Source organism: Canis lupus, chromosome 18 (genome assembly GCF_011100685.1).
Source record: "Canis lupus familiaris isolate Mischka breed German Shepherd chromosome 18, alternate assembly UU_Cfam_GSD_1.0, whole genome shotgun sequence".
Taxonomy (NCBI): domain Eukaryota; kingdom Metazoa; phylum Chordata; class Mammalia; order Carnivora; family Canidae; genus Canis; species Canis lupus.
The window spans coordinates 53,523,094-53,550,062 of record NC_049239.1 but is presented as its reverse complement, the minus strand read 5'-3'; the positions used below and the strand labels follow the sequence as shown (position 1 = coordinate 53,550,062).

Here is a 26,969-nt window from a genome sequence, read left to right as displayed (position 1 = left end):
TACCGGAGTATTCATACACAGTCAAGATGTAGAATATTTTGAGCAGCCCTAGTAGCTCAGCGGTTTAACGCCCCCTTCAGCCTAGGGCGGGATCCTGGAGACCCGGGATTGAGTCCCGAGTTGGGCTCCCTATGGGGAGCCTGCTTCTCCCTCTACCTGTGTCTCTGCCTCTCATGAATAAATAATAAAATCTAAAAAAAAAAAAAAAAAAAGATATAGAACATTTAAGGGGCGCTCAACTGGCTCAGTCGTGGATCGTGCAACTCGACCTTCATTCAGGCCTGTCTGCAGCTCCATCCTCACCTTGGGGGTAGAGTTTAGTTTACTTGAAAAAAAAAAAAAAAAGTGGGATGGGCAGCCCGCGGGTGGAGCAAGTGACTCTGGGTCTCCAGGTTGTGAGTTGGAGTCCCATATTGAATGTAATTACTTGAAAATAAAAATCTTAAAAATAAAATCTAGAACATCTCCATCTGCAGAGGATCCCTCCCTCAACCTTTTTACAAGCACATCCACTTCCTCCAGCCACCTCTGGTAACCCTAGTGTTTTACATTTTCATCAACTCCTTTAAAAAAGAGGGAACCCATAAAAAAAGGGTTATGCTTTTCTCATAACCAGAACGGCACGGAGCCCAAAGTTAGGTCCCAAGACTTTGGTCTGGGCCCCCAGGGCATGCTCTCCCCGCCGAAACGGGACCCCAAAGTCCGCTCAGAAGCGCGGCCCGCGGTCCCAGGCCGTGACGTCCCGGGGCTCTGAAGTCAGCACGATTCCGCCTCCACCGCCAGTTCTCCTCACTGCGGTCGCTCCCCGACTTCTGGGGTCCGCAACCGCGACGCTGCCTCCCTCCGTGATTTGCCCTCGCGCTCCCAATCTCGTCAGCCGCACCAACCGCGCTTCAAACTCCAGGGGCAAGGAGTCTGAATCGGCTCCGGGAGGCTCCGCTCACCAGGGATTTTGGGAATAGGGAAGGTGGGGCCCAGCAGGAGCCAGCGGGGCAGTGGGCGGGGCGGCAGCCACACCTGACTGCGAGCCCGGCAGGTGACGCCGCCCGCGGGAGCCCGTCGCTAGGGCGTTGCCAAGGAGGGGCCGCGAGGAGGGGCTCCCTTCCGGGCGGAGGGCAGCGGCTAACCCGGAAGCGGTCGGCGGTGCGGTGCTGTTTAAAGATGGCGGCGGAGGAGCCTCAGCAGCAGAAGCAGGAGCCGCTCGGCAGCGACTCCGAAGGTACTGGCCGGGGGAGGGCCGTCCGGCCCGGGCTGGCGGGGGCGATGCCGGGCCGCCGGCTCCCGGGGAGGCTGGGGGCGGGGCCGCGGGCGGCCAGGGCCGAGAGGCACGGACGGCCCCTTCTTCCGCCGCCGCCTCCCCTCCCCCTCACAATGGACGGAGCTGCCGCCGCCGCCGCCGCCGCCGCCGCCGCGACCCCCGGCCCGTGGGGCGGACCGGCGAGCGGGCGGGGCGGGCCCGGGCCCGTGGCTCTTCCCTTTCGCGCGCGCCGGGGCGGGGCCTGGGCCGCCCCGCCCCCCGCCCAGCCCCTCCGCGCCGGCCGCGGGGCTCCCGGGTCCCCAGCCCTCCCAGCCCCAATCCTCGCAGTCAGGCCGGGCCTAAGCCGGGGCCTGGCCGCCCGCCGTCTCCAGAGCAGCCCGCGCCCGAGAGGGCGTCGAGTTACGCCGAGCCGCGGAGCACAAAGGACTGGGCGGGCCGCTCGGGATGCTGAGGGCGGCCGGGGGCTGTGAGCGGCTGTGGTGTGTGCCCCTGAGGACTGCAGCCTTCGTTTCCCGTAGAGCCCCCTCTTCTGGCTTCGCAGCCCCTTTCCGCCTTCCTGGGCATTGTTTTGTTAGACTCCGGAGGTGGACCTTTCAAAACGTTGCTGCCTTCTCCCTTTTCACCCGCGTTTAGGCGGTTAGGCCGCAGGGACCGAGTAGGTCATTCGGGTGGGAGGGACAGCCCCGTTGCAGGGGAGTGTAAGGGACGGGTCAGGGCCCAGATGAGGATCCGGGACGCTGAGACTGAAAAGGATTGACCTTAAAAGTCATTCAGCGCACACACACCCCTCTTAACTGCACACTTGAGACTGAACGCTGGGAGTCGGAGGCCCCCAGAAGAGGCTTCCTAAGTTCACGTAAGAAAGAGCGAGAACCAGAATTCAGTTTGGGCCCAACAGTGGCTGCTGAGGGTGGGGCCCACAGGTGGACCTGCCAAGTCACTGATGAACACTTAATCCAGTGCCTCGTAGGTACCACCTCTTCCTCTTGACATTTCAATGAGGGGAGAAAGGTGGTCCTCTTACAGCTGGGGAAAGTTCTCTGCCACATGGGAGCAGAGGAGAGGTATTGTGGTAAAAAGCTCAGACTTTAGAATTAGGCACACCTGGATTTGAGCACAGGTCTTTGTTAGTTATGACCTTGGGCAGGTTACTTCACCTGTTTGCATTTGTTTTGTTATCTGTAAAATGGGTATTAACAATACCCAGCACAGCAGAAGGAGGAAGGGTGTGATCAAATAAAGTGCAGGCTACGGGAAGCTCTCCTCCAGCCCGGAACTCTACCTCCTCCTCTTACTTTCACCAAGAGACCCTGCCTGGCCCCAGAGCATTCTCAGGCTGCTGGGAATTGATATTAGAAAGCGGGGGTGGGGGTGGTGTTAGAGCTGAATGAGTACATGTTGGGGCAGGACATACCTTTACCCCCTCATTTTAAAGATGGGAAAACCAAGGCCTGGAAGGGAAAGGACTTTGTCAAGATCACACCGTTGGGGTAAAGCAGGGTGTTAAGATACATACTTCAGATTCCATACCTGGTCTCCTGGCCTAGGCTGCTCTTGTCATCGGCCTAGCTGCCTGGCACGGAGACAGCTAGGGCTCACTGTAATCTTTGGCTTCCTTCTTCCAGGTGTTAACTGTCTTGCTTATGATGAAGCCATCATGGCTCAGCAGGACCGAATTCAGCAAGAGGTGAGGGGCTGTTCCCCTTGGCCCTATTATGGGGAACCTATATAGCCTGGTCCTGGGGCCTATTTATCTCTCGTTTGAAAGGTTCATCCTGGGCAGCCCCGGTGACTCGGCAGTTTAGCGCCACCTTCAGCTAAGGGTGTGATCCTGGAGACCAAGGATCGAGTCCCACATCGGACTCCCTGCATGGAGCCTGCTTCTCCCTCTGCCTGTGTCTCTGCCTCTCTCTCTGTGTCTCTCGTGAATAAATAAATAAAATCTTAAAAAAAAAAAAAAAAGAAAGAAAGAAATGAAAGGCTCATCCTCTCCAAGCTATGCTAGGTATTGGGTGTCTTGGGATAGGCAGGGGGATCACTGTGCCACTGGGTGATTGCTCCAGCTCTCCTCCTTTAGGTGTTCTGGCTGTTAGGTGTGAGTACTCCACCAGCATGCCAGACCGTGATGGGTTTCCTCCCCTCTGCAGATTGCTGTGCAGAACCCTCTGGTCTCAGAGCGGCTGGAGCTTTCGGTCCTGTACAAGGAGTATGCTGAGGATGACAACATCTATCAACAGAAGATCAAGGTGGGAGCCTGGCTGAGGGGGCAGGAAAAGCCCTGGGGGTAGGGGCAGGAGTGTGCCTGCTTAAGACCTGCTCCTTGCTGGCCTGACCTCAGAGAGGGTAGCATGTTGGGGTAGCCCTCTGGTTGCTGCTTCAAATGTGCACACTCAGGAATCAAAAAGACCTTGATTCATATCCTGACTGTGCCATACAGAGCTGTATCCTTGACAGGTCCTTCCACGTCTCTGAGCTGTGGGGTTCTTCGCTGTGAAATCAGAATAAAGAAAGTAGCTGTACGCAGGGCTGTTGTTGATGGAGATGGTGCCTGTGGGGCCTGGTGCAGGCTGAGTAGTAGCTGAGGTCTGCTGCTCACCATGGTGCTGGGCGGCTGGGAGAGGCTGGTTCTGGCAGGGGCACATCCTGCTGTCTGCCTCTGGGATGTTTGTAGAGGGGTAGGCAGCAGTGGGGCAAAGGGACCTGTGGACCTGTGCAAGGCCCAGCAGTATCACTTATAACTTGAGGTGAGATCCCTAACCACTCCCTGTCCGCGGGGGCTGGGACAGTGGGTGTGTGTAAATAGTATCCAATAGGCACAGCCTGAGAGCTTAGTAAATGTTACCCTGCACCCCAAGATGAGAGATGCTTAGAGCCTTCCACCAGAAAGGAAGGGCTTTTGGGGTTATTCATATCTTCCCTCGGGCCAGGGAGGTAGGCAGTGGAAGGTGGCCAGATTAGATGGTAAACCGGAGGGGGGAGTAGGAGGTGGGGGGTGGGCACCACGCTTCCACATCAGCCAACTGCAGGGAGTGGAAGCCTGCAGGGCAAATAGTGGTTGTCCATGCCTCTCACTCCATTGTTTCCCTGACCTGTTTTGTTTTTCCAAAACAAGCCAGAAATGATTTTGATGTGAATCTCCTGACTTCTAACAGGCAGCGAATTCAGATTTAAAATGTGTGATTCAAACAGCACACCTACAGGCCAGATCCAGCTGTGTGTGGCCTGTGGTCTACTCGGACCCCTTGCTCAGTGTTTGCAGTTTACCCAAGAGGACTGTGGAGAGATAGATGAAGGCACTGGCTGTAGGGCCTGACAGACCTGGATTCCAGTTCTGGCTGCACTGAATTAGGCAACGCACTGAATTTCTTGGAGCTTCTGTTCTTCGTGTTGAGTCCTCCAGCACACATTCGAGTGCCTGCTGTGTGCACAGGTCTACTTACTGCCCTCTGCCACCCCTGCTGTGTGCGGTGCCTTAGCACACCTCCGCCCTTGGAGTGTCCTGCCTAGACGGCAGAGCCCACTCAGACTTGGGTGACTTTTCTCCTCTGTGCATTGGGCCCCGGTGAGGTTTAGAATAGTGGGCACCAGCCCTCTAGGGCCTGGCACGGGCCTGGCACGGGATAAGTGCTCAGAATGATTCTAGTAGCTTTTCCAATAGCTGCAGTGATTTGGGCTCTTTGTACGCATTGTGTGCTGTGATTGACCATCTGTGAGCACTCGCGGTGAGCCAGGCACTGTTTGTGGTCCCAGAGGCAGAGTGAGGAGTGCAGCCGAGGAGCTCCCACCCTCATGAAGCTTATGTGTCACAGTGGGAAGACAGGCAGGTATCTCAGGCGTCTGTGTCAGAAGGCGGTAAGTGCTCTGGAGAAGTGTCAAGCAGGGAAGGGGGAGAGGGAGGGCAGGTGGAAGGCCTTGCCAAGAGGGTGGTGTTGGAGTGACAGACTGAAGGTAGCAGGAGAGCAGGTTGTAGGCATGGGCAGAGTGGGGCAGGTTGGGACCACTGTGAGGTGTGGTGGGGTTTGAGGAGGCCAGTGTGGCTGGAGTGGCACGGAGAGGAGCAGGGGAGGGCCAGGAGGCCGCCTGAACGTAGCCTGGGAGAGGAGGTGAATTAGCAGGTTTCTCTGGTTCTTCTGGCTGCTGGAGCCGGGAGGCCTGGGACGTGGTCTGGAGGAGGGAGTGACTGGGACCAGAGTGCCCTAGGGTAGTGAGCAGCCGCAGAGAGGAGACTTGGGGGATAGATTGGCTGGGGCCAGGGGGTGACAGAGGCTTTTTGGCTTGAATGGCTGAGGGGCCGTGGGGTCAGGACATGCTCAGAATGGACAAGTATTTGGATGTATGGGTCAGATGGAGAAGAGGGCGGAGATTGGCAGGCAAAGAGTTACATTTGGGGCTGTTCAAATCCCAAGACCAGCGGCGGTAAGGGAGTGAGTATAGTTGACCAGCAGAAGCTGTCCTGGGCCTGAGCCGGGTGGTGCCCTGCACACAGCAGGTACCATGGGTGGATACGTGGTGTGTGAACAGCACGTGGTGTCTTGAGAAAGGGTGCTCTATGGTTCCAGGGTGGCCCTGATCTTCATAGGTTGAGAGGAGGAGGAGGGTGCCATAAGGCTGGGGCCTGCAGTCTCCATGAAGGACAGGACGGACTAGGAGGGGGTGGTACGAATTGGCTGGGGTCACCAGGTTGCGGGGTGCCCCCCTTCATGGTGAATGCTGCTCTAGGAGCCTATCCAGAGAGGTGTGGCCTTGGCTCAGGTGGAGGTAGTAGAAGAGAGGTGGAGCTGGGAGTGCAGACAAGTTCCCAGAGCAGTTTCTCTACAGAAGAGAGCAGAGAACTTGGGCGGTGGCTGGAAAGGGATTCATGGGAAGCAGAGGAGTTGTTTCTCTTTAAGCAAGAACTAGCGTTGAGTTTGTGTGCTGATGAGTCTCAACCTGTAGGGAGAAAAACACTGATGATGCTGGAGGGAGGGGGAGGCTTCCTGGAACAATGTCCTTGAGCCTAAGGGAGGGGATAGGCTCTGGGGCTCTGATGGGGACCAGAGGGGTGGCTCTGGGAGCAGCCTCAGACCCTCCGGGGGTCAGGAGAAGAGGGCTGTGCACTGCTATGCTGGCTGGGGCGAAGGGGTGCTGGGTGACAGTCCTCAGAAAGGCAGTGAGAGGGCAGCCCCGGTGGCACAGCGGTTTAGCGCCACCTGTGGCCCAGGGCGTGATCCTGGAGACCCAGGATCGAGTCCCGCATCGGGCTCCTTGCATGGAGCCTGCTTCTCCCTCTGCCTGTGTCTCTCTCTGTGTGTCTCTCATGAATAAATAAATAAAATCTTAAAAAAAAAAGAAGAAAGAAAGAAAGGAAGAAAGGAAAGAAAGAAAGGCAGTGAGATCATTGGGAAGGTGGGCAGGGGGTTAGAGAGAATGGAGATGGTGCAAGATAGTCCCGGGGAGGGAGGCCCCGCTGTGAGCAGTGGCCCCACATGTGTGGGGAGGTTCGACAGAAGAAATACCCTTGCATTTAGGGAGGAAAGCAGCTGGAGCAGAGAAAAGACCCGTGAGAGTGAGGGGCAGGGTGGGGTGTGGAAGGCGAGTGCAGATGCTGTTTCCTGAGCCCCGCACTGGACGCCCATCCTCATTTGTCTGCCCTGGACTCAAGTGGTTTGAAACGCTGCTCTCTGGAGAAGCTATGTAGAACCAGGACTGATTCATTTGTCCGTATTGTTTTGTTTTGTTTTGTTTTGTTGAAGAAATGGCCCCCACGCTCCACAGCATGGTAGGCCTGTGGGCTGGTGATGACTCTGATGCCCCAAGCAGCCAGTGTGTACCGAAGAAGTTCTAGTTTCCTGAGGCTGTTGAGGCTCTGGCCAGTGGGTCACTAAGTGACTCCCGTCACTGGAGTCAGCAGCCAAGGAGGGCAGTGACTTCTTTCGGGATGGGGGAAAGGTTTCCTTGGCCCATCCTGGTTCCCGCCTGATGTTGACCCGCATGGGGGCGGGCGGGTGGGGCTGCCTCTCTGCAGGACCTCCACAAAAAGTACTCCTACATCCGCAAGACCAGGCCTGATGGAAACTGTTTCTACCGAGCTTTCGGATTCTCCCACTTGGAGGCGCTGCTGGATGACAGCAAGGAATTGCAGCGGTGAGGCTGGTGGGCACTTGGGAACTGCCAGGAGGTTCCCTCCCCATCTCTCTGGGGGACTAGGAGATGCATTTCCACCCAAGGCCTGACAATGGCGGGGCTCCCGCTTTGGGGTTCCGTTCTGAGTGGGGGGTAGGGGCCCCCAGTCCTGGGCCGGCCTCTTTGCTGGCTGAGGAGCCCATGCTGGCACCCCTTGCCCTCCCCCCCGCAGGTTTAAGGCTGTGTCTGCCAAGAGCAAAGAGGACCTGGTGTCCCAGGGCTTCACTGAATTCACAATCGAGGATTTCCACAACACGGTGAGCCCAGCTGCCCCTGGTGCCCCCACAGCCAGGGTGGAGGTTGGGTCGCCTGGCCATGGCAGGGTTGACCCATCTCCTTCTCCATTGTGCCCTCTGTCCCCTGTGGGTGGCAGTTCATGGACCTGATCGAGCAGGTGGAGAAGCAGACCTCTGTAGCTGACCTGCTGGCCTCCTTCAACGACCAGAGTACCTCGGACTACCTGGTGGTGTACCTGCGGCTGCTCACCTCCGGCTACCTGCAGCGCGAGAGCAAGTTCTTCGAGCACTTCATCGAGGGCGGGCGGACAGTCAAGGAGTTCTGCCAGCAGGTGCCGCCTCTTTCTCTCTCACCTCGGGGTGGGGAGCACAGTGGGGGGGGGGGGCTGGGGGAGGGGCGCTGACCCCCACCTGTGCTGCAGGAGGTGGAGCCCATGTGCAAGGAGAGCGACCACATTCACATCATCGCACTGGCCCAGGCTCTGAGCGTCTCCATCCAGGTGGAGTACATGGACCGCGGCGAGGGCGGCACCACCAACCCGCACATCTTCCCCGAGGGCTCTGAGCCCAAGGTGTACCTTCTCTACCGGCCTGGACACTACGATATCCTCTACAAATAGGGCTGGCCCCGGCCTCCTGCTGCCCTGTCTGCCCTCCCCTCTGCCGGGCGCTAGACATGTACAGAAGTTTTTTGTGGTTGTAAATGGTCATATTTCACTCCCTCCTCCACTTTCCCTGTCACGCAACCTTCCACATTTTATTAAAGGGGATGCTGGTGGTGAGCCGCGTTGTGTGCGTGTCCCTGCTCTGCTGCTGCCTGGCTGCTATGTGTCTGGCTGTCCCTCTACCCCCTCCCATGGGTTCTTCTCTGCCTTCTGCCTGTCCACACCCAAGCTTTCCCACCAGGAGTGGTTTTGAGGGGGCCTCTTGGGGACCCCTCCTGGGTACCAGGGTTCTGCTTCCTTCCCCTCAGGCACCTATCCCTTCCCTCCCTAGCTGGCCCAGGGGCTTCCATGAGAACCTTGGAAGTTCCTTGGGGGCCTTGCCCAGGGACCTAGGACTGCCCAGGCTTCAAGCTGTTCCCTTACAGGCCTGGACTCCACCTTGCTCCCCCAAACCTGAGTTGCCTGCCCTTTTCCTGTCAGGGGTCAGCATGGTCCAGTCCTGGGTGGAGAAGGCTGACGCTGTGGGGGCCTGGCTCAGGGCAGGCGTAGGAGCCGGGGCACCCCAGTGCCACCCCCATGCCACCCCCACCCAGGTGGTACCAACCTGGTTGGGGAGGGGCAGCCTTGAGTCCTGTGCTTGGTCCGTGATCCTGAGGTCTAGGCAGGACTTGCAGGGCCGCCATTCCCCCCTGCTCCTCACCCCCCACCCCCGCCTGTGCCTGCTTTGCAACCCCTTTGCTTGGGCCACGGTGTCTCTGCATTGCTTGCCTCTTTGCCTTTACCTCTTTTTTTCCTCCACCCCAGCACATGTGGGGTCTTGGCCCCCAGGCTGTGAGCTCCTTGGGGGCAGGCCCTCAATAAATGTGAAGTGCTGCTGCCCACCTCTGCCGTCTGGCCCATGCCTCCACCTGCCCAGCTCGCCAAGTGCTCTCTCGCCAGTCCCTTTAAGCCAAAGGCACTTGTCCACACCCCTGGGCTGCCACGTCCTTCCCCAGCCAGCACTTAGACGGTAGTCGCTGCAACAAGGGTGGTCTTTATTAGGAGGCTCCTGAGGGCAGGGGGCTGAGGGAAGGAACAGGGTGCCCAGGCCCAGATGCAGGCTTCGGGGACCTCTTAGAGCTGAGAGCGAGGTCCTGTAGGCCCAGGGGAGTCTGTGGGCAGAGGGGAAGAGTCAGGGAGTGTGGCTGGTGGGTTTCCCCCAGCCTCCCCTCTTGGCTTTCCTGCGTGGGGGTGAGCCGGTGTGTTAGTGGGCAGGTTAGTGGGCAGCCATGTGGCAGGTCAGGCCCTGCTTACCAGTCCTGGGCAGGGTGGGCAGCGGTGCCGTCAGGCTGGAAGGCAGAGGACAGTGAGAGCCTGCCCTTGGGTGGGTGGGGGAGGGGCAGGGCTGACCCAGCGCGGGCACCGCGGGGTGCTTACCCACTGGGAAGTACTGGGGGAGCCGCTGCAGGTAGATGCTTTCGTCCTTCTCCAGGAACACGCAGATGATGAGCCGGTCCACCTGCGCCGGGGCCTGCTTAGCCTGGGCAGGGCTCACCCACAACCTGGCTGCCTCATCTTACCGCTACCCCCACCTGGGCAGGTTTTCACCTGTCTGACTGGGGGGGGGGAGGGGCCATAGACCCTTCACAGAAGGGGTTCATGGTGTGCACTCCACCGCCCTGGCTGGACACGCTGGGCTCAGACAAGTAAACGGGTCCCAAGGGAAGGAAAGGTGCGGCCAGAGACCGGCTGGTCAGCGGAACCTGCATGCGCCCTACCCCCACCCCTGTCTGATCTCCTTGACGGCCCAGGACTCACCTTGTCCTTGTGTTGCTCCAGCCACTCGCGCAGCGCGGCCAACACTACCTCCGCCGCCGCCTCACTGGGGTAGCCTGGAGACCCAGCGGAGCGGGACTGAGCCCCCGGAGCCCGGCCTCTGGCCCCCCAGCCTCGCCGCCCGGGACCGCCCAACTCCACCTGCCCGGTGCAGCCCCACCTCCTGCCCCACCGCCCGGCCCCTCCCTGCACCCGGGCTCACCCGCTTCCTAGTCCGGCCCCGCCCGCAACTCACCAAACACGCCGGTGGAGATGCAGGGGAAAGCCTGGGGCGGGGGCGGAAGGCGGGGAGCATTGAGGACCGAGTCGCTCCGGGCCCCCCGCCCCCCGGGAGCCTTCCTCCCCGCTCCGGCCGCCCCACCCGGCCCCTCACCGCGGAGCGGAGCCGGTGCTCCAGCAGCAGGTCGAGGCTGCTCAGGTAGCAGCTGCGGAGCTCGGCAGCCTGGCTGGCGCTGGGCTCTCCGTGGGCGATGGGCCCCACCGTGTGGATGACATCTGCGGAGGCGACGGGGTCAGGCCGGCCGGGGGCTCCAGGGGCTGAGGTTTTCTCCCCTTGCCGGCCTGGGCCCTCCCCAAGTCGGGAGTCCCCGGGGAGGACCCCCATCCATGTGGGACACAGGTGTGCCCTCGAGCTCAGGCAGGCCCGCGGGGCCCGCTCCCCACACCCCCCACACCCGGAGGACCCCGCTGAGAGCGGGGCGGAGCGGGTGAGCGGAGGCACTGCCCTGCGGCCGCCGGCTTCGGGCCATGCGTGGAGCGGCCGGCTCCCGGCACGAGGTTAGGAGGTGACCCCTGACAGGCCTCCAGCAGCTCAGGGCGGCTGCTCCCCTGCCCCCGCAGTCGCAAGGTGCCCTGCCTGCGCGCCGCCGGGGGGGCGGGCGGGACTCACGCTTGGCGGGCAGCCGGTAGCCGCCGGTGATCTTGGCCTTGCCGGTCTCGCAGCTCTGCAGGGTCCGGCACTCGTCGGTGAGCAGGGGTCCGGCGGCCCGGTGGATGCAGCCGTCCACTGCAGGGCAGGGGGCAGGGGGCAGTGAGCTGGGGCTCCCCACGCCTCGCCTGAGCCCATTCTACGGAAGGGAAGGCGGAGGCCCAGGCACAGAGTGCTCCCAAGCCCCGAGGCCGGGCCCCCACTCGCGGGTACCGGTGCCCGCCCTACCGGCTCCGCGTCTGCAGAAGCCCAGGCGCGGGGCGGCCGCAGCGGGCCGGGAGGGAGGCGGCGCGGGGCAGCCGGCAGGGGGCGCGCGCGGGGCGGGGGCCGGGGTGGCTCCGCCAGGCCGAGTCCGCCGCCCCAGCCCGGCCCGGGGGAAGGTCTCCCTCCGGCTCCCGCCCCGACGCGCCGCGGGACTGGCACCGCGCACCCCCCAAGGCAAGGCCGCTCCCCGCCGCCGCTAACTCTAGGACCCACTTTACAGATGGGGAACCTGGGGTCGCCCGATTACAAGCGGCAGACGCGGCCGGGCCCGGCGCCCGGGTCTTCCAGCCGCTTCCGCGCTCCCCGCGGGCAGGTAGATCCGGCCACGCAGGTGGAGCAGGGCGCGCCCCGCTCGTTAGCTGCCTCGTTAGCGCCTCCGGCTTAATTGCGGCGGCCCCGGGCTTGTTTACCCGAGAGCGGCTCGGCCTCGGCGGCAACCCTGGGGAGCGGCCCCAGAAACACCTCGGAGGAGATGCGCCTCCGGCCGAAAGGCGGGGCTCGGCTCTGGTCCCCCCCCAGGGGCTACGGCCTCGTCTGGAAATAGCGACAGGGACCCCTCCTCAGGGGAGTCCGCCCTGGCGGGGAGGAAGTGACCGCCTCGGGCAGCTCCGCAGCCCCGATGGCACCGCAGCCTGCGCCGGAGCTCCTGGGGCACCAGCAACGACCCGTGTTCCCAATGCCCAGCGGCACGAGAAAAACCCCATTTCTCCACTTTGCAGATGCGCAAACCAAGGCCCTTCCTCTTCAATCCCAGCCCCAGCCCCAGCCCCAGTGTCTTGGCACAGGTCCAGGGACACCAGCTGGACCACCCCCTCTTCTCTTTTCTCTTGTGCCCCGTGGGGCCCAATTAAACCTAATTTTGTGACTTCACTTGGAGCTGGCACCAGGCGATTTCCTAGAGCATCCCAGGGGTGGGATGGATGGGGTGGAGGAACTAGGGGAGCCCTGGGAGGACTCTGGGGCTGGTCCTACCCTCCTCTCCTATGCAGGGAAGGGTAAGGGCAGCTGTGGCCGGTGGGGAGGGGGCGAGACTGGGACCCAAGGCAGGGCCACTGAGCTACCTGTCAGGTGCCACTCATGGGTGTGCAGCCTGGAGCAAGCGTGCAGTGTCCATGTGCAGCGAGCGTGTCTATTCCAGGCACGCTGTGTGACAGCGGGGGCTGGGGAGCTGGCAGCCTGGACCCAAGTCCCAGCTGTGCCAGTCACAGATGTGTGACCTAGAGCATATCACCTAACCTCTCTGGGTCTCAACTGTCCCATCTATAAAATGGGCTAATAGTAGACATTCATCTAGTAGGGCTTTTGGAAGGATTGAGTTAATTTCTGTAACGTGCTTAAGCCAGTGCCTGGTGTGGGTGAAAGCGACGTGCCATAGGCTGTTAGGACGGCGCGATAGTGGGAGGATGTGCTCCACGTGCACACCTGGGACTGTGAGGGGAGGCGGGTATCCAGGCATGTGCGGGAATGGGTGTGAGCTGGCTCTCCCGGGGTCTCTGGGCCCTGCCCCAGTGCTGTCAGCCACTTGGACCCAGCTGCCTGCCATCTCCGGTGCCGTCCACCCTGCAGACAACCTTGGCCTGCCGTGGATGCTGTGCGGAAGTGGAGCTCAGCAAGATCTGTGTTTCCGGGACTTAATGTTTCCTGCAGAGGTGGACAGGCCTGCGGCCAGGCCTTTGGGGCTGACCCAGGGGCATGAGGGGGAGGAGGGGATCCAAGCCAGCAGAAGCCGGAGCACCCCCGCCAGCATCCAGGCCAGGGCCAGGGCTCGGCACTGCCATGCAAGTGCCTGGGGGACCTGGGGGATCTGTTCTGCGGAGGCAGAGATGAGGGGCAGGCCCTGGGCCCCACCCCTGCCTCACCCCTCTCCCCATCAAGACCAAGTACGGCCTGGCCCCCTCCCTCTCCACACACCGGCCTTGTCGCTCTAACATCTCAGTGCCAGAAGGGCCCCTCAGCCTGCTGTCCTTAGCCACACGTCAAAGGGCTACCACAGGTCAAGGGGCTACCTGTCTGCCCGGAGGAACGGCAGCTCTCCTGGCTCGGCTCCCTTGGCTATGTCCTGCCTCTAAGGTGGGGGTAAGCTGAACCCTGGAACCCACAGGAGGAGGCTGCCTGGGGTCTCATCCGCATGACCCTGGGGCTGCCTGGTGCGATGGTGGTGACCTCAGTTCCTACCAGTTTACCCTCGATCCCCTCCCTGGGACCTTTAGCCATATCCAAACAAACCTCAAGCCTCCAACTCAACCCCTGCCCCCTGGAGTCCCTCCCGGGGAGGCTGATCCCCGTTGGTGGGGCGGTGGCACCTTCTTCAGATGTCTCTCTGATGGGGCCGAAGGAACCCTTCCCTGGAAGCCTGCCCTAAGGGCCGCTCTGCTTCCTTCCTCAGCCCCTGCCCGGTCCCCTTCAGGCTCCCAGCTGGGCTGGGGCTCAGGAGTTCCAGCCTGTGCAGCCTCTTGTGGGGCCCTGCTGGGCGCTAAGCGGGTCACACTCCCCCTTGTCGGTCCTCCCAGCCACCCTGGGGGGTGCTACAAATTTCCCTGCTTTATAGAAAAAGACATCGAGCCACAGAGAAGATGAAAGACTCGCCCAGGGTCACACAGCTGGACTGCTCTACTTCCTCTAGGACCATAGAAGGCTTTCTCTCCCCACAACCTCCCTTCGCCCTGGCTGGCTTCCCCTCCCTCCTTGCCCAAGCTCCCAAACCTGTCCTGCTGTCTGCACACCCCTCCTCCTTGCAGCAGGGCTCATGTCCCCCTCTCTGCCTCAACTCATTGGACTCTGGTTGCCCAGGGGGCTGGGGTCCCTCATCCCATGTGACTGTTCAGCAGCTCCCACGCAGAGACCACCAGCCACCTCTGTCCTGTCCAGCAAGGCTGCCTGGGAGACTGTCTGTCTGCCTCCTTGACCTCTTCTGTCACGGCCTGAGTGTGTCAGATGCTGCTCCTGCCTGGAGACCCTGTCTGTCCTCTGCCCTGGGGCCCCTGTCTGTCCTCTGTCCTGGTCTAGGCTCTCCCCTAAATAAGGTCAGGCACCCTGCTGCAGAGCCCCCTGCGGCCCCCCTTCTCCTGCTGCAGCCTCTACACTTCACAGGGGTTTGGGGGGCCTCAGCTCACAGCCCACCCCTTCCTAGGAGCTTGGGGGGTCAGGAGGACACCCAGACAGGGCAGGGGCTGGAGTCAGGCCCTCTCAGCGCTGGCAAAGGCGGGCGGCAGGCAGGCTCCTATGGGGGCCATTTGCCAAGGCGCTGAGGATATGTTGGCCGCTATTAGGGTGCTGTAATATTCATGAAGGGAAGATTAGATATTTAAATTTATTCAGCAATAAATGCGTCTCAGTAGGGGAGCATTCCTCATGCTAAACAAACAAGCAAGCAGGGACTAATTAATTATTTACAGGAACAAGAGGATGCCCGTGGCCTGGGGGAGAGGGGGGCTGCTGTGTCCCTGCCAGGGGCCAAGAGACCCTAAGGGGCGCTGGGCCTGGACCCCATCCTCCCACTTCCCCATCCCCCTCTGCCACCCTGGGGGTCTCATCCCCCCCAACCCCGTGTGCCCCCTCTGGGATTTCTTTCCCTGGAAATCCCGCCTATAAGCCTGCAGGTGGCTTTGGGCAACTCCCCCTCCCTGTCCCCACCTCTACAGAGTAATGGCACCTCCCTCCCCATTTGGCGTGAACACTCAGTGAGACACTGCACTTTATCATACTGTCCCCCATGTCACCTGTTTTCGATGGGGAGACTAAGGCACAGTCACTGCCTCTGTAGGCAGATGGCAGCTCAGCCATCAGGTTCTGGGGGGCCTCCTTTGCCTGAGGGACAGAAATGCTGCCGCCACCCGGTGGAGATGTCACTGAGAAAGCCCTGGGCAGACAGGGCTGGGGCGGCAGGGGGTGAGCTTGAAGCCTGAGGGGGCTGGGAGAAGGGTGCACCTCCTGAGCGCAGGAAGGCTCCTGGGTGTGGGCCCCAGAGACCACTCTCTGCCCAGACCTCTCCCCCAGTCCAGCCTGGCGAGAGGCCCCTACCCCAGCCACCCTGGTGTTGCCTGCAGCTGTTGCCTGGGCCTCAGCCCCCCCTGCAGAGAGACCCCAAATGCCAGGGATGAGAGGGGCCTGGCCCCACTAGTAGGATGGGGAAACTGAGTCCCCAAGAGGGTACCAGCTAGGTCGGGGCAGATGCCTAAGCCACTGGGAAGCCTCCAAGCCCTGAATCCTGTAGAAGACAAGCCCGGTCATGAAGCCCAGATAGGATGACCCACCCCAGGGACCTCGTGTCCCCTCCTCCCTCTGTCCACTCTACACTCCCACCTCTGCTCTCCGGTCTCCTCCCTGGCCCCAGTTGAGCCTTGGGAGGCTCAACCTCACGGGGTGCCCCTTTGCCAGGACCACCTTTGACCTCTGCCCACACCCTCCCAGTCACTTGCGCAATCACCAAACTGGTGCTAGCCCCAGCTCTGTGAGGCTCACCCTACTGGGGGAGACAGCCCACCCTCGCAGTGCCAAGGCAGGTGGGCACCCCAGGGAGGAGATGGATGGACAACAACTCCACGATGTGATGTGAAATTCATTACGGGGTGAGATCAACTCCTTAAATGGGGATTTGAAAACATTAGGGCTTCATTATGTACACAATGGCAGCGCCTCATTCATCATGCAAAAATCACTCCCGTTATTAAAAATCCCCATGGCAGCTGCAGGCAGGGGCCTGGCGGCATCTTGCCTGCCGTGGGTGGGGTGCGGGCCCGGGGGCCCTAGGCTGGAGCCCCGCCAGAGGCCCGAGACCCTTGTCCCTCCCAGGGCCTGTGCGGGGTAGGGGTGGGGAGCACAGTTCCCTCCAGGGGCTTGGTGCCTCAGTTTTGTAATCTGCAAAATGGAAATGTTGATGGTACACCCCAGGGTGCTGTGGTGACGGTACCCAGGATCCTGCAGGAGAGGCTCCAGGACGCCTGGCTCTGAGGCCCGGGTGCTCAGGACAGCTGCTCGCACCGCCATCACCAGCTGAGCGAGGGCAGGAAGGTCAGGGCCTTTCCTCAGGGGAGGAAGCCTCATTCCCTTGCTCTTAAAACCTCCCATGACTCCCACGAGTCCATGAAATAGAATCTTCCAGCCCAAGCAAGGCTGGGGTTCCCTCCAGTCCCCACCTTAGATGCCAGGCCTCTGCATCTCTCCCACCTGCGCAGTTGGCGGGGAGGGGGGTGCTGCAGGGTGGTGGGGCTCTGCCTCGGTGCTGCAAGCCATGAGTTGGGAGAAAACATAGCTGGACGCCAGGGAAGGGAGGTGGGAGTCAGTGGGCCTTGTTTCGCAGCTGGGAAGGCTCCCCTGAGGAGGTGGCATCGGAACAGAGCCTGAGCGGGCCCTGAGAAAACGCTGTGGCTTCAGGAAGCTGGGGGAGGAGGGCTCAGGCCAGGACTGGGGGGCCACAGGGATAGTTGGGGTGGGCAGAGGGCAAGGAGGGGGAAGGGAAGGGGAGGCTGCATCTGCAGAAGCAGTGGAGGAAGCTAGAGATGCTGCTGCTGCTGCCGGGGGAGATTTGAGCAGGGATGCTGTGGCCTGGGACCTGGGTGTGCAGGGGCTGGCGGGGGGCTTTGCTCTTCCCCACCAGATGCTCCTGCCCCGTCTGCTCAGCTCAGGCTAGAGGGCCCCCTCCCCTGCACAGCCTACCCTGCTCCTCCACCCCTTGGCACACAGTGGGGCTCTAGACTAGCTTGGGGACTGGGTGCTCGGCCCTGGGGCCGCTGCTTCCCCCGAGCCCAGCCCAGGCTGCCCGCTGAGCCCAGCCTTGGCTGCGGCCACCAGCAGCCACTGGGCACAAGAGGAGGCCTGGATGTTTCCGTGGCTTTGCTGATGCCCCAGACCTGCCGGGCTCTGAGCAGAGGAGGGTCCGGAGAGCAGGAGAGAGCAGGGAGGGGGAAGAGACAATGGGAGGAGGGGAAACAAAGAGTGGGTACCTGAGTGAGAGAATTGGGGAGCAGCCCAGAGATGCTGTGCAGGTGGGAGAGACAGAGCAGAGGCAGAGAGAGACAGAGACGGACAGAGACAGAAAGGAAAAGTGAGAGACAGAAGGAGAAAGGAAAGGGGGTGGTGCCACAGCCCCCACCAGGGCCTTGGATCTGTGGGGGGGGGGGAGGGAGGGGGGGGGTGGGCCAAGCGCCACGGGGTCTGCTCCAGCCGAGGGGCCACACACACACACAGGTGCTCGGGCCAGGGGAACAAGGGCCCTGGGCAGAGCTGGCCCACAAACAGGTTCCATGAGCACCTGTGACCAGGGGATGGACAGACAGACACCCTGTGCGTGACTGGCGGGAGGGTAGTCTGGTGGGGGAGGCGGCTGGTACTTAGATAACCTCACAGACAGGAGTGTGGCTATCATGGTGACAGAATGCCAGCCCAGGAGGGGCAGGGCCCGCCGGGTGCCAGCACCCAGGACAGTGGCAGAGCATGGCGAGTCCTCAGCTAACACAGCAGGAGGGTGACGGTTGGGGGGCTGCCCTGCCAGGGAGGGAACTAGGCGGGGCGGTGGCGGGGGGAGGGCAGGGGAGCCTTGGGCCCAGGAGCAGCACGTGCAAAGGCCCTGTGCCAGGTGAGGGCTGTGGCAGAAGCCGCACCACCCTGGCCTCTCTCAGGTAGGAGAGACCCCGGGCCTGGGCGGGGGAGCCGGGGCGCGGGGTGGGCTGTGGGCCTGGGGCAGGGCGCGGAGAGGACCTGGCTGGGCCCTGCCTGACCCCAGCCCGCCCAGCCCTCGGGACAGGCCCTTGGGGAGCCGGCCGTGCGGGCGGGATGGTGGCCGCGTGAGCCGAAGGCGGCCCTGAATTAATCTGTCACTAAAGCTTGGCCATGGCAGGCGCAGTCATGATTTAGATGAATAATTGAAACGCTCCGATACATTTATTATCCCTTTAGTGCAAAAGTGGCAGAGAAAGACGAGGGGTAATTGAAAAAGAGCGCACAAAGCTCCGCGAGAAAGCTGACTCCTTATCGCCGAGTAAACATTTCAGTCCTAATAAACAGGAGAGACACGAGTCAGGGCCCTGTCGATCCCCATCCTGATTTAGGGCCCGCCTCCCTTCTTACCATATAATGGGAGCAGGGCCTGCCTTTAAAAAAATGTCTATGGAGCCAGTGAAAGTCTCTCCAGCAGGTAGGAGGGAGGCAGATGAGCAGGGTGCCCCCCATCTCTGGATCTGGGGGTCTAGCGGGGAGGCAGTTCCAGCCCATCGGGTCCCCACCCCATCTTCCCCAGCACCCTCCACCTGCCAGGCCTCTCTATCCCTCTATCCCTCTGCACCCGTTGAACTCCTATTCATCCTTCAGGGCTGGAGTCAGATGTCCCTTTTGCTGGGAAGCCTCCTACCAGACTGGGTCTCTTTGAGGGCAGAGCCCGTCCTGGGTCCCCACCATTGCCCACGCTCAGAGAGAGCCCTGGGGAGGGATGAAGGGGAGGGGGAGGAGGGGGGCTTCCCAGAGACTCACTGTGTGGCCAGAACCACCTACCCTGGCCCCGGGGCCCAGTGGGGACCCAGCCCTACAGTGAGACTGGCCCAAGAGTCCTGGACTCGTTGGATTAAGTGTTTTGGCCCCAGTAGCCCATGGGGCTCTCACTGAGGGCAGGGTTGCCACAGACTGACTCCCTCTCCTGCTCCTGAGGGGTCGCAATCCCCCTGCACCTGGAACCACCACACACACACTCATCTAACAACTAACTGGGCTGCTTCACCAATGCCCTGCAGGTTGGGCCCCAGGCCTCCTCCTTCTTTTTTTTTAAGATTTTATTTATTTACTCATGAGAGACACAGAGAGAGAGAGGCAGAGACACAGGCAGAGGGAGAAGCAGGCTCCCTGCAAGGAGCCAGATGTGGGACTCGATCCTGGATCCCAGAATCATGCCCTGGGCCAAAGGCAGATGCTCAACCGCTGAGCCACCCAGGCGTCCCCCCAGGCCTCCTTCTGAGCCATAGCTGCCCTCCCCGCAACCCTGCCCCCCATTACTGCCTGCGGTCCCTCCCCCACCCCCAGTGCAGGGCTGTTGGACCTGGGTGCCAGATCTCCAGGCAGTACCCCGCATACAGAGGGTGCAACGATCCACCCACCCCATAAACCGGCTTGGAAAGCCCTAGAACCGGTCCCTGAGGAGAGTGCATTCTAGTGCACTCTAGTGGGGAGACAAGCAACAGGAATAAACAGAATACAAGTCCACGAAAAGGGGATCAGTGCTATGGAAAAAGCTATAGAGCAGGTAAGGGTCAGCACAGCTTACAGTGGCTGGGGCAGGCCACTCCTGGCTGATGCATGGTGGGTAGGTGATAGGTGGGTGAGGGGGAGATGGATGGATGGGTGGGTGGGAGGTACATTGTTGGATGGGGAAGGAAGGAGGATGGGTAAAGGAGTAGATGGATGGGTGTGGGAGGAGTATATGGGTGGAGGGGGAGAGAGTATATGGGTAGGGGTTAGATAGATGAATGGAGGGCAGATGGATGAGTAGAGGGGATAGGTGGAGAGGTGGGGGGTAGGTGGATGGGTGGAGGGGGGGTGGAGGGGGGCAGGTGGATGGGTGGTGATAGGAGGGTAGGGAGTGGGTAGAGGCCTGAACCCCTGTGGGGTTGGACTCAGGAAAAGAGAGAGAAACCTCAGGTGACCCCATGGGAAGACAGAGCTCAGTCAGAGTAGACCCGGATGGGGACCTGGGCCACCGAGTCTCAGGCTGCTCCTGCCTGTGGCTCCCACCCAGGCAGCTGGCGGGGAATGGGAGTGGTAAGGCTGGAGGGACCAACAGGTGGTAGGGGGCACAGGTGGCAGACATGAGGGCAGAGGACATCTCAGAGGTCTGGGGCCATCTCTATTCCAGCCCTAGGCAGGCAGCAGACAGCCCCAGCCTCACTGCTACCACTGTCCCCTCCCTGCCACCTCCACCTTGTTCCAATGACATTAGCAGAGTGACAGCCCCAGTGAGCACTCGCAGTTGCTCCATAAATCTTGGGCGGCGTTAAAAGGCTAGACTCCAGGCCCACTTCCTCCTGGGTCCTTGCCTGCCCCATCCATCTCTGTATCAGACAGGCAGCCCTTGGGACCTGCTCCAGTCTCCTCTCCCCACCGCAGTGCTGCCGGAAGGGGGGCTGGAGGACCCCTCTCTAGACCTCCCTACTCAGTCTGGCAAGAGCAGGTGCCCTTTGACCTCCCAGAGCGAGGTCCTGCCTAAAACCTCAGAGGCTCCCACTGCCCTCCCCAGCAAGTCCTTCACGGAACACATAAGGCCACCCTGCCTTTCTGTAGTTTTTTCATTCATTCAACAAACGTTTTTTTAAAATATTTTATTTATTTATTCATGAGAGACATGGAGTGAAAGGCAGAGACACAGGCAGAGGGAGAAGCAGGCTCCATGCAGGGAGCCCGATGTGGGACTCGATCCCAGGTCTCCAGGATCACACCTGGAGCTGAAGGCAGATGTTCAACCGCTGAGCCACCCAGGCATCCCTCATTCAACAACCATTTAATTGAGCACCTAGTATAGGAGCCAGACCCAGTTCCAGCTGCTGGAGATCCAGTATGGCCCTGTGGGCCTTTGCTCTCAGTGGGAACTCAGAGGATCCACAGTGACCATAATGGGTGAGTTACACAGCACGTGCAGCTCTGAGAGACAGAGGCACTAGGGCAGGCTGGGGAGGAGGGTTCTGGGCTGAGGGAGCAGCCTGTGCCCAGGCCTGAGAAGGAGAGGCAGGGCGGCTGGTGCTCAGTGAGGGAGTCTGGCAGGTGGCCGGGCTCCTGGTGGGCCTCAGTAGGCCCCAGTAGGAACCTGGCCTTGGCTCTGAGCGAGGGGAGAGCCCTGGCAGAGCTCTGAGCAGGAGAGGGTGATGGCCTGACTTAAGGTTTGTTTTTTATTATTATTATTTTTTTTTTTTTTTTGACTTTAGGTTTAAAAGGCCAGTGCCACGCCTGGGTGGTGCAGGGGTTGAGCGTCTGCCTTCAGCTCAGGGCGTGATTCCAGGGTCTGGGGATCGAGTCCCACATTGGGTTTCCCCGCAGGGAGCCTGCTTCTCCCTCTGCCTGTGTCTCTGCCTCTTTGTGTGTCTCTCGTGAATAAATAAATAAAATCTTAAAAAAAAAAAAAAAAACATAACAAAAGGCCCACACCTTTTTGTGGTCCTTTGTCTCCCAGAACTGAACGGCTAACAATCCAGCTCCCTATGGGGTCTGGGAGGCTCCCGCCTCATCTCCTGCCTCCTTTCCCGTGACTGGGCTGCCGCTCCCATTTCCCTCGTCTCCCCAGATGCCCCACGTTCTCCCTCACTTCCAGCCGTCACCTGTGCTGTCCCCATCCCTGGACCCCTGCCCACTGCTCTGCCGCTGTCCACCCATCCCTCAGGTCCCAGCATAGGCACCCCTTCCTTCCAGGAGCACTGGGCCCCCACCGCGCAGAGCACCCTGGATGGTCTCATCTGGACCCCTGGACCGTGAGCCCGGGGAGGGCAGGGACCAGGCCCCTGTGGTCCAGCACCCAGCTCAGGGCCCTGCACGCAGGATGGGGCTCAGTCCCTGGGGGTGAACGAACAGGAGGCTGGGCCGCGTCAGATCAGCTGCGGCTGCGGAGGCCTCCCGCAGGGACAGGCTTCAGAAGGTTCTAGCTGGGCCCCAGCCCCGGCCAAGCCCCGCATTCTGTGAGGCCTCCCGGACAGCTCTGACCTCCACAGGGACAGGGAGGAGAATCTCACCAGCCACAGACCCCCGCCCCGCACGCGTCCTGCATCCCGCTGGTCACCGACAGCTCTTAGCGCTGCTTTTATTTATTCCTGACCTTAATGCTCCTTTTATTTTTCCCCCTTTTAAAACCTGGCCTGGGCCCCGCCACTGCCACTGTAAACACGGCCCCCGGGATTTATCCGACGGCGCATTAACCCCTGGCCCGCGGCTCACCAATCACGTTGCTGCCTGTGCAGACAGCGGGCAGCCCAGCCAGCGGGGACGGGGACCAGGCCGGGCCGCCGAGCCTGCCCGGGGGGGACTGGCCAGCGGAGGCCCCCACTGGGGACATGGCGCTGCCCCCACCCTGCCCCTGCCGACCATATGGGCGGTATCCCTGGAGGCCCGGCGCACCCTAACCTCCCACCTCTGTTCCCCTGGTCCTGCCGGAATCCCTGCCTCGGGGGGGTCACGGACAGCGAGCTCACGCCTGCTCAGAGCCCTCCGGGCCTTTGTGAGGCCTTGTCCCGGCAGTGCAGTGGCCCTCCGAGGCTGGGGAGCAGATTGTCCTCCCCTTCCAGGTGGGAACACTGGCGCCAGAGGGCCCAGCTTTTCCTACCACACCTGCAGCCCCCAGTCCTGGGCCCAGTCCCTTTTAACCCTCAAGTGTCCCCCCGCTTCCGCCCAGTTGCAGGCCAGGAGGCCTCTCTTCAGAGGGTGGGGCCCTGCAGGTGGCCCAGCAGCCAGGGAGTCAAGTCTGCCACCATGGGCTCCAGCTTGTCCCCAGTGATGGCAGGCCAGGCCAGGCTGAGCGGTGGGTGCACGGTGGGGGCCACGGGCAAGGCTGCAGAGGTGGGGGGGGGGGTGCACAAGGAGGCCCAGAGGGGAGAAGCAGCCGTGGCTGGAGAGACTTCAGGAACCTACCCCCCTGAGCCCGAGTCCCGCACCACGGACAGGGTCCACTTACCACCGCCACCTCCGAGCAGGGAGCTGTTGGCTGCAAGAGAGAGAGAGAGAGAGAGAGAGAGGCTAGTCAGCTGGGTGGGCCAGCAGCATGTGGGGAGGGGAGGTGGGGGTGCTGGCAGCTGGGCCAGAGCACAGGGGTACCCGGGTCTTCAGACTCTGGGCACAGGGTCTTCTGTGAGGCAGGTGCAGATAAAGGGGGGTGGGGGAGGCCGGGACTTCCTCTCCTGCCGAGGCTCCTGATGGGCCTGGGGTTTGCAGGGTGGCAGGGGCCCAGCTGCCCACCCCAGAAACAGCTGAGGGCAGGGGCTGGGGGGGCAGAAGACCTGTAGCCACGTGCATCCCCTCATTCATTCATTCTGATGACCCGATGTTTCCCGAGGCCCATCTGTGTCAGGCCTGTCCCTGCCCTAGGAGCTCATGGGCTGTGGAGCGGCACAACCAGAAGCCGCTAGAAAACAATCTGTGCACCTGTGCTGAGTACTGTCCAGGGAATGAGTGTGTATGAGGGTGCATGAGCCTGTGAACCGGGGCGGGGGGCACCCAACAGATGACAGGGACCATGTGTGACATAGGGGCCACATTCTGGGGCAGAACGGTGAGGGCATGCAGCCCTGGGACAGGACCAAACGTGGTTCAAGAGACGGGTGACCTGAACCACGTTGCTCTGTGCCTCAGTTTCCCCCGGAGAGAACAGAGCATCTCTTGGTGTGAAAGTCGAGGGAGAGAGGGAGGGATCCTCGGCTCCTCCAGCCCCCCGCCCCCTCTCTGGACTGGAGCAGGACTGCTGGCTGCTGGGGCCAACCTGTCCGTCTCACTCTGCCTGGCCGGCTGCCTCCCCTGCTTCCGCACGGGGCTCATGTGAGGGTAAAGTGAAGCTGGCAGCCTCTCCGCCGGCCTGTCAGGGCCGTGCAGGTCAGTGCCCCTCACCAGCCAGGGCTGCAGCTTCTGGCCACGCAGTCGCATCTGTGTTAACTGCTGGTGCTCATCAGGGTAAGCGATGGGCGAGATGGGGCAGGTGCTGCCCAGGTGGGGAGACCAGCTGTGCCTCGGCCCCCTCTAGCCCCAGGAGTCCCGGCTCCGGGGCAGGGCCTGCCACTCCTCCATTGCTCCCGCACCCCACCTACCTCAGGGGTCTGGAGGAGGGACACGGAGCAGAGCCCAGGCCAGGAGTGGGGCCCCCTTCCGGGCTGGCTAGGCTGCCCACCTAGGGTGCTGCGCAGACGTGGACCTGCTAAGTGGTGTCGGGCGGCTCCGAGTGGCTGGTCTCCCAGAGCTGACAGCTCTTCGCTTGGGGAATAATTAATTCCACAGCCTGAAAACCCAGGGCTGCAAGTTGCCACGTTACTTGCAAGATTAATACAAGCAGCTAATTAAGATGGAGAGGCGAGGAGCGGCTGGGCGCTCCCAGAGCAGAGCTGGGGGCTGCAGGGAATGTGGGAGGAGGGAGAGCTGAGCAGGCGGCAAGGCAGCCGGGCACTGGGGCCCGAGCATGAGAAGAACCAGCGAGACACCCAGGCAGATGCAGGCATGCCCAAAGGAGCCGGCTCCCAGACGGCTCTGGGTGAGGCCGCTGCCCCAGGAAAGCATGCTTCCACGTCTGTGGACTGCCTGCTTTGCACCAAGGATGCCACTTCCTATCATAACAAAGCCACAGGGGAGGTGCTATGGCTCCCACTTTATAGACAAGGAACCTGAGGCTGGAGGTTGAGTTGCATAGTGACAGTGGCAGGATCAGAACAGGGTCTGACTCTAGTCAAGCCACAGAGCGGGCTGACCTTAAGGCACGGAGGCTGCTCTCCCCCTGGCAAGGGCTGGGGCCTGACTCTTCCACACAGTAGGCCCTTCCAATGCAGTCTGGACCCACCCCCTAGCCCAAGGGTTGGGCTGCAGAGAGGAGGGGCTGGACACGTGGACGACCCTGCCCTGGAGCCAACAGGGGAGGCCTGGGCACCTTGGGTTGGCCCAGAGCAGTCCTGGCAGCTGTCGGAAGCTGCCCTCCGTGGCCTGTCCCCCCCACCCCCCACCTCTCTCTTAATTAACACCAGCCACAAACGAGCTGGCTCCTGCTCACAGAAGGCTCGGTGCCAAACGTGCTGGCAGTGAGCCTTGAAGGGGCGGGAGGGGAAGGGGCGCTGACCTGCTGTTCTGTAGGCCCCTGTTGGTAAGGGACCAACCCCCACCTGCCTGGCATCCCTTGGACCCCACCGTGTGCAGATCCGCCTAGGTCAAGGGACTGGGGTGAACGGCTCCGATGTCCACCAGGCCGGGAACATCCAGGGGCTGACAAGGAAGGTGGCCCCCGGGCAGAAAGGACTCGCCAGGCTGAGCCAGGGGAAGGGTGGGCCGGGTGGCCAGCCGGTGTTACCTGCCCCAGGCGGGAAGAGGTGGGCAGGGCTGGCACTCGGGCTGTCTTGGGCTGCCCCGAAGATCTGGTCACTGGCTTGTCTCCAAGCTCAGCGAGTGTCCTAGGAAGCTGGTCTGCAGTGTCTGCTTCCTGTAGCCCATGGGGTTGACAGTCTCAAGGGAAGCGCCACAAGCCAGCAGTCTGCACCCAGTTCTACCCTCCTCTTTCTCCTGAGTCCCTGTGTGGCCCCCTCCCCTGGGAGCCTGGCCACAGAGTGCCCCCCATAAAGCTGCCCAAGACACTCGCAGCTGGGCCAGGCTGCTCGAGGGAATGGCCTGGAGACTTGGGGAGAAAGGGAAGCACAAAGGGGAGCAACCCATCTGCCCATCCAGAGCAGGGTGGTTCCAGGCCTGCCTGTTCCCCAGGCCAGGGCCGGCTCTCCCCCACCCCAGACGCCTGCTCGAGTCTCCAGCTCCTTCCCCTTCTGCTGTTCCCACCAGGCTCCCTTCAGTTTGGCTTAAGCTCTAAATCACACTGGTCATTAGCCCATTTTTCAGAGGAGGAGATAGGCTCACAGAGGGATGGGGGAGGGGAGGCACTGGACCCACGATGGCTGCGGCTGGTTGTCCGTGTGCTCCTCCTCCTCCTCCTTCTTTTTTTTTTTTTGCTCCTCCTCTTTCTTCTTCAATATTTTATTTTTCTAAGTAATCTCTACACCCACCATGGAGCTCGAACTCACAACCCCGAGATCAAGAGTCGCACATTCCACTGACTGAGCCAACCAGGCGCCCCAGTCAGCATCCTCCTTCAACCCTACACGCTCCCTGTGTCTGAAAATGTTTGTGATGTGCGTGGTGATGGGCAAGGAGCTGCAGGCCGTGGAGGCAGGCACTGGGCTTCCAAGGAAGCCCCGGTTTGTGACCTGGCCCCACCCAAGGGACCCCCCCATGGCCCAGCAAAGCAGGGGTCTCTGAGCTCCTGAGGGGCTGAGTGAGCTGAGCTTAGACCTCGTTTGCCCTGGGACCGAGGGAAGGGGCCTGGGCCTGTTCTGGCTTGGGTGGGGGTGAGGGTGGGTGTGGGGGCACGCAGGTTCCTCGGCCAGAGCATGCATACACCCTGGGAGCCATGGGGGTCTGTTCCCAATCTTTTCACCCTGTGGGCTTGCTGGTCCCCAGGCAGGTGAGGTGGTCCCATCCTGCCCCATCCCCCAGTCGCAGACATGCCTGCACCATGCTCTACTGGACATGATTAACTGGCTCTGAGCCTCAGTGCCGGGCCTGTGACCTCAGGGTGGAAATGAGGTCCATACCCCTCAATGCCAGTCATTGTCAAATCCTCTGTCCCCTGACAGGGCCCTCTGGGCCTCTGGGGACATCGCTCCCTTCCTCCACACATTCTGCCTCCCTTCCCTGCCCCTCTGCATGGCCCCCATGCCACCTTCCCCTGCTTCACACCTTCTCAGGTCTGGAGTACCTCCTCTGGGGGAACCCCCTTCGCCACCCCCGCCCCACAGTTGCATCCTGCGGGCAGCGGGGGGTGGGGGGTGGCTCCCCAGTTAATGCCCCAGCATCCACAGCCTGGGGCTTCAGGGGCTGGCGTGAAGTCACTGCGGAGGGAAGGGGAGATGACCAGACCCCTGGTGCTTGGCCACTGTCATTATAGGTCA

The 26,969-nt window shown here is 61.5% G+C and overlaps 2 protein-coding genes across 2 annotated transcripts in view; one reads left to right on the top strand and one right to left on the bottom strand.

The window, feature by feature from the left end:
- Positions 1-1,150: 1,150 nt before the first annotated feature.
- OTUB1 (OTU domain, ubiquitin aldehyde binding 1) lies at positions 1,151-8,438 on the top strand. The gene is given in 7 exon segments (NM_001251947.1): positions 1,151-1,219; positions 2,884-2,945; positions 3,406-3,504; positions 7,263-7,381; positions 7,593-7,677; positions 7,794-7,988; positions 8,079-8,438. Coding segments are annotated over 7 exon segments (816 nt in total). The 5' UTR covers positions 1,151-1,161; the 3' UTR covers positions 8,277-8,438.
- An 896-nt stretch (positions 8,439-9,334) lies between these two features.
- MACROD1 (mono-ADP ribosylhydrolase 1) overlaps positions 9,335-26,969 on the bottom strand; it is a 149,881-nt gene continuing 132,246 nt past the window's right edge. Inside the window, 7 exon segments of the mRNA XM_038564151.1 lie at positions 9,335-9,472; positions 9,738-9,819; positions 10,119-10,192; positions 10,372-10,402; positions 10,510-10,631; positions 11,026-11,142; positions 22,961-22,990. Coding sequence (XP_038420079.1) covers positions 9,435-9,472; positions 9,738-9,819; positions 10,119-10,192; positions 10,372-10,402; positions 10,510-10,631; positions 11,026-11,142; positions 22,961-22,990 — 494 coding nt within the window. The 3' untranslated portion in view covers positions 9,335-9,434.